The sequence below is a fragment of the Nanorana parkeri genome, unplaced genomic scaffold (genome assembly GCF_000935625.1).
Source record: "Nanorana parkeri isolate BGI_ZX_2015 unplaced genomic scaffold, ASM93562v1 scaffold2953, whole genome shotgun sequence".
In the NCBI taxonomy this organism is placed as follows: Eukaryota; Metazoa; Chordata; class Amphibia; order Anura; family Dicroglossidae; genus Nanorana; species Nanorana parkeri.
The window spans coordinates 24,006-29,961 of NW_017309221.1; the positions used below are offsets into that span (position 1 = coordinate 24,006).

The window sequence follows — 5,956 nt, forward strand, 5'->3', positions numbered from 1 at the left end:
ACATTTATTATGACCCAATTTTTTGGTAAAATATAAAAGTCGGGGTCACGTCGGGTAAATAGACACCAAACATGTCAAGCTTAAAAATTGCGCGCACCCGCTAAAATCGGAAAAAACTACCATACCCGAAATTGGCCATAGCCGATGCTTTAACCCCTTCATGACTGAGGCCCTTTTTTCATTTTTTGCACCCATGTTATATTCCACATTTTAGGCCTGAAAATGACTTAAAACCCCCCAACATTATATATTTTCTGAATGCCAAGACCTCAGCAGTGTTCTCAGTGATTGATGGCCTGAGAATTAAATCGTCGTTTTTCGCAGGTATGCGCACCCGACGCATGTTTGCACGCGTGTATGTATGGGTGGGGACTTTTAAAAAAAAGTTTTATTTATTCTTTTATTGTGTGTAACTCAATTTTTTTTGGGGGGAAACTATTTTTTTCCCCACTTAACTTTATTGCTATCACATAGGGGGCTAAGAACCCCCCCTCCCACTCATGTGATAGCAAAAGATGTGACAGGTCCTCTTTATGGAGACATCAGGGGTCTCCAAGACCCCTGTCACCTAGGACCCCCCTGAAGAAGCTGATTAAGCCGAGATCTGCTTCATCAGCTGGAGAGTGACACAAGAATGCGGAAGTGATGTAACATACATCAGTTCCGCATACTGACACCGGAGAGGGGACCGGAGGGAGATCGTGTACCGAGCTCCCTCTTATCCCCTGTGACACAGGCACTATGCTGGTCCCGGGATCAGCGTGACAACGGGAGGGGGGGACACGGGCCGGCAGCTCATACAAGCGATCCGCCTGCTCTATAGCCGGCGGATCGCTAGAGCTTTTATGTTAACACGCCGTCTGTTTTTAAATTGTCGGCATTTCCCGTGCGCGGCACGCGCAAGTGGGCGTGGCTGAGCAGACGTCTAAAGACGCCCGCTCAGATCCAGAGAGCTCCCTGCCGATGGTTTTTTTTTTTACAACGGCCGGCCGGGAGGTAGTTAAAACAATGCAAGACTATACTGTCCCTTTAAGGCAAAAGCAAAGTCATGTGACACGTTGTCGCCTTCACAATGTATATTTTCGGGTCATCCAACAAATGAAATAAGAGTCGATGTTTTTTTCCGGCAGAAGATACAAACAAATCTTTATTCAAATTTATTATTTTTACGGTATGAAATAAACATAAATAACACATAATGAAAGCGTCGGCGTCCGTTCTGCGACAACAACAAAATACTCGTCATTGGTAAACAAATCTCGGTAAATAAACTGCTCCGAGCTTTTATTTTTTTTGGTATCAGTGCAATTCAATAAATCGGGGAAACCGAAAAAGAAAAAAAGAAAGTGTCATAACTCGGTCACAGACATTGGTGACCGGGAGGAGTATTCGCACCCGCTGGTATCGATCAGTCATTGGATCCCGATCAGGTCAATGGCAGCTCCCTGCTTTCCGCGCGGACGACGACTCTTCTATAAGGGACTGATCACATGACTGGCCGGCAGCCATGTTGTAACCAAGCTGAGATGGGGCCACGGTGGACATAGGCAGTGAGTGTTCCTGATCAGAAGACGGTCTCCCCGTGTGCAATCCATCCATGGTGACAGATGAGGTGTATGAAGGACGTCTGCTTGTATTATTACATCCTGAACGGCCATTTATAGAGGACACCCCCAAGAGGCCGAGGTATGGGGGGGGGCACATTGAGAGGTAGATGACGGCTTCTGGCACAACATGGCTTCTAGAACTCAAAGTCCTCGTTGGTCATGGCTATAGCCCAAGCAAACTTGTCTCTCTGAGTCTTGTTGTAGATCTTCTCGATGGGCACCCCGTATTTCTTACACCTGGACATGAAAGATAAAACGGAGGTCACCGGAGACTGTGCCGGGTCTAGATCGGGGCCGGATGAATCCCGGTCATCGGGGTGATGGAGAACACTCCCGGGGGTCCGGGTATTTAAAGAACTCTGGGAAAGAAATGTTCTTCACCCGTGCAGTGTAGCTACCCCAGCACTGCAAGGGTTAAGTGCTTGTTTTGGTCTACGGGCAAAAATAAAGTTATACTCACCCAAACATAAGACAAGGACTGCTCTCCTCCATAAGACAAGGACTGCTCTCCCCCATAAGACAAGGAGTGCTCTCCTCCATAAGACAAGGACTGCTCTCCTCCCCCTAAACCCCCAAGACAAGATTACGGACTGCGGCTACATCTGGACCAAAATCACAGCAACGTGTCCACATTAAGAATGAAATGTCGTTTCTGAACCTCCATGGGGGTTCTTACTGCTGCCCTCGGCTCTACTACATGCAGCCCCCCTAAAATCCCCGACTCTCCCAGCAAGCAATAGGGGATATCAGGGGAGGGGCCCCTCCGTGTCCATCCACAAAATAAAGATTTTACACAGCAAAAGTCCTACTTTGTGAATGGCAGAGCACAGGACGCAGGCTCTTGAAGTCTTAGACCCCGAGACGTTCTCCAGCAGTCCATCTCAGGGCCGGGCAATGGAGCAAACCTCCCCAACAGGACCACAAAGAATGAACAACAAAAGGAACGCGGAGCTCGGAGTGCGGCCTGGAAATCGCTGGCACCAGCTGAGGCCTGAACAACCGCCAGGTAGAACTTACCTGTGTACAGAAGAGCAGGTGGTGGCCCTGCATAGGGCCCACAGAACCCAAATCAGGTCTCAGAGTCATTTGCGTGTGTACAGGGGAAGCAATGTGTGAGGAGGGAAGACTGGAACCTCGGTCAGAATTATTTCTGTTTCCCTGTTGAAGTTGTTCAATCACTTCCTGTCTGGTCACCAGGACAGGAAGTAAGGCAAAACCCCTCTAATGGAGCCCCTGATAGTAATAACCAGATAAGGTTAACTGGATAATCACTTTACTGTAAAGAAAACCGCTTATCCTTTATGTAGGGAAGTACAGCATGGAGATCCCCCCACTGGCATCTTCCAGGGATATAGGTGAGCCGATCCACGAGTGACCCAGAAGAGCCGACAGTTCATACTGGCCTTTCCCCTGGGTGGTGTGTGAAGGATGGACTCCAGCCCCATCTTCCTTTGTATTCTTTTCCTCCCCATTCTTCTCACAGCGGCCATTTCTACTAAGGGCAGATTAATGCATCTCCCTTTACTTCCTGGAACTCTGGCACATGTGACCATGCCCATCATCTCAGGGGAGGAAAATGCCTTTCCCCGAGATCTTGTGAGATTACAGATGAGATTTCCCAGCAATGTTCTGCTGATGTCACCTTCCCAGGATGCAATGCTTGGGCACAGACTACATCACCAATGCCAAAGAGGACCAGGAAGTTGAAAAAACAGTAATTGTAAGTAAAAGAAAAATATCTTTTAACTATTGAATGTGAGATGATTCCATATCGGCGTGCAGGGCTGTATGCTGAGGTGATTTTTAGTCAAAGGGGATAAAGGCAGTGGCGTCACAAGGGGGGTGCGGCCTACACCCGGGTGACACCATAATGACTGACAGTCATTTTGGTGTCACTAGCTCTGAAAAGTCGGGGCACTCTCTCATGGACTGAGCCTGACAGTTGCAGGAGAGAGGAGGGGACCCGGCGGCATACCTTATCCCACCGGGTGAACGCCCCCTCCTCTCTCTGCCGGCGTCCATCACCAAGATGGCTGCCAGCAGGCATCACAAAGATGACATCACGGCGGGGTGTCACCGGGTATCCGCTCCGGGTGACACCCGGCCTCCGGACGCCCCTGGGGAAAGGTCCGCTTTAATAGACGATCCCTTGAAAAGAGACGGGGGAATATCCCCCACAGAGCAAACCAGGAGCATGCGTTCTCTCACTTTCACCATCCTGTTAGTCGCATGCCATGGTGCACCCTTCCTCTGATCTGTAGGGTGAAGGGTGCACTGGCCCTGTGTGCGGTGTTCTGCGTTATGAGGAGGTGACATAAGCAGCTCGTACTTCCTTGTCTTGTCGTTTTGACATTGCTTATGGTCAGCTTTAGCTCTCTTCAGCTCTTTCTTTGCTTCCTTCAGCTGCTCCTCCTTTGCATCAATCTGTAAAATAAAACGCATGTCATTAGCATCTGAAGCCTCGTGTCCCCCCAAATACCCAAAGCTCACTCCCGGAACTTATCTGAAGCCCGGCGATCACCACATGAAGCCTAAAAGGGCCGATCACATCTGTTTACATATATGTTCTGTACATACAGAGAGTGTTATCCACTAATGGAGGGGCGGGGGAAACTTCAGCCCCCCCCCCAGAACTACAACTCCCATGAGACATTGCAAGATTCTCACAGCCACGACTCTCAGAGACAGATGCATGATGGGATTGTAGCTTCGCCACAGCTGGACCAGAGTTTACCCACCCCTGAACTAATGTGTGCAATGTGTACAGCCGGGCTTCAAATTTTATAAAAGGGGCAAAACAAACAAAATAAATAAAAACTATGCACACGTCGGTTCCCTACCTTTTGGAGGAAAGCTTACTCACACGCAAAGACATCAGCAGGCCGGGTGTCACCCGTGTGCGCGTCATTACGTATGCACTTGGCATACATGTGCACTTCACTGCCAGCGGACATCTTGGTGATGGATGCCGGAAAAGAGGGGAGGAGCCGCTGGGTTCCCTCCTCTCTCATGCAGCCGTCGGGTCCATGACCAAGTGCCCAACTTTTAAGAGGGGGGTGACACCAAAATGACAAATCAGTCATTTTGGTGTCGCCCCCCTCTGATGCGGTCACCCAGTGGGACGCCATTGGTCATATGTGTTTAAATACCAACAGCCACCAATGAAGGGGGAGTGAGTTTGCCACGGACCACCAATGATTGGGGTAGGGGGGGATTTTATTGCCACTAATCATGATGCTTCAACATAGCCATGATCACTTTTTCCCTGAACACTTCTGTTTAATATAATACCAACCTAAAGTTTTATGCCAGGAGACAATTCTAATCAAGTACCAGAAAATATATAATAAACATATTTTAGAATAAAAGGTCAATTCAATCCGTCCCAAAATGTTGGTCTTTTCTCTTTATATATATTAAAAAAGAGTGGTTCTTAAATACCACTTTCTGTCCCCAAAAAACTAATGTAAAACGCATGTGGGTACGGCATTGCATGCCAGAGTAAGGCCTCATTTACACCAAGATGCAGTGCGTTCCAACCCGATTCTGGCCAGAACGCACTGCATCGCATTCCGGCCGGCTCACTATGTTGTGGGGCGATCGGCCGCACAGGAACGCGAGGCACATTATGCCTGTGGTCCGGTCCAGTTCGAACAAAATAGTGCTTGCAGCATTTTGTTCGGACCAGACTGTGCCCCCTCCTGCCCCACAACACAGTGAGCCGGCCGCAATGCGTTCCGGCCAGAACGCACTGCATCTGGTGTGACTGAGGCCTAATTGTCAAACTATTGCAGCAGTGAAAACTGCCTGGAAAGGAAGGGGGTGCAACATGTTAGTATTGAGGAGGTTAAAGAGGTTTTCCTTTACCTGCTCAGACAGGAAGCAGAAACTTCCCAGCTACTGTTAGGCAGGTACGTCCCGCTCAGAAGCCCACAACAGCACCTAACCAGTGAAGTCCCCACTGATCGGCAGCACGGGCTTTGCCATGCAAGCACACTTCACCCACAGATCCCCACAATGAGTTCCCAGGGGCAGCTGAACAGCAGGGGGGGGGGAAGGGTTGCCACCTGTCCAGGATTCACCCGGACAGTTCGAGTTTTGAATGCTGTGTTCGGGTTTCATGGCAGCAGAAACCCAGACACAGGATGTCAGGCAGATCGGGGCAACCAAAATTAAGATAGCGGCTACTGCCCCCCACTGAAAATAGTCTGAACTGTGATATCTACATAGTAATGGGCGGAGCTATTTACATATGAACAAGGCACGACTTAATCCCCCCCAAAAATGTCCGTGCGTCCCTAGAGTGTTCGGGTTTCGTTTTAAGAAAAAATGGCAACCCTAGGGGGGGG

General features: G+C 49.2%; 1 protein-coding gene across 1 annotated transcript in view; it reads right to left on the reverse strand.

Moving 5' to 3' along the window:
• Positions 1–1,695: 1,695 nt before the first annotated feature.
• The window catches only part of LOC108802563 (DNA topoisomerase I, mitochondrial-like), a 29,005-nt gene continuing 24,744 nt past the window's right edge, over positions 1,696–5,956 (reverse strand). The window contains exons 15-17 of the mRNA XM_018574420.1: positions 3,851–4,031; positions 2,417–2,624; positions 1,696–1,844 (exon numbers count right to left, since the gene is read on the reverse strand). Coding sequence (XP_018429922.1) covers positions 1,742–1,844; positions 2,417–2,624; positions 3,851–4,031 — 492 coding nt within the window. The 3' untranslated portion in view covers positions 1,696–1,741. The remainder of the gene's footprint in view (positions 1,845–2,416; positions 2,625–3,850; positions 4,032–5,956) is intronic.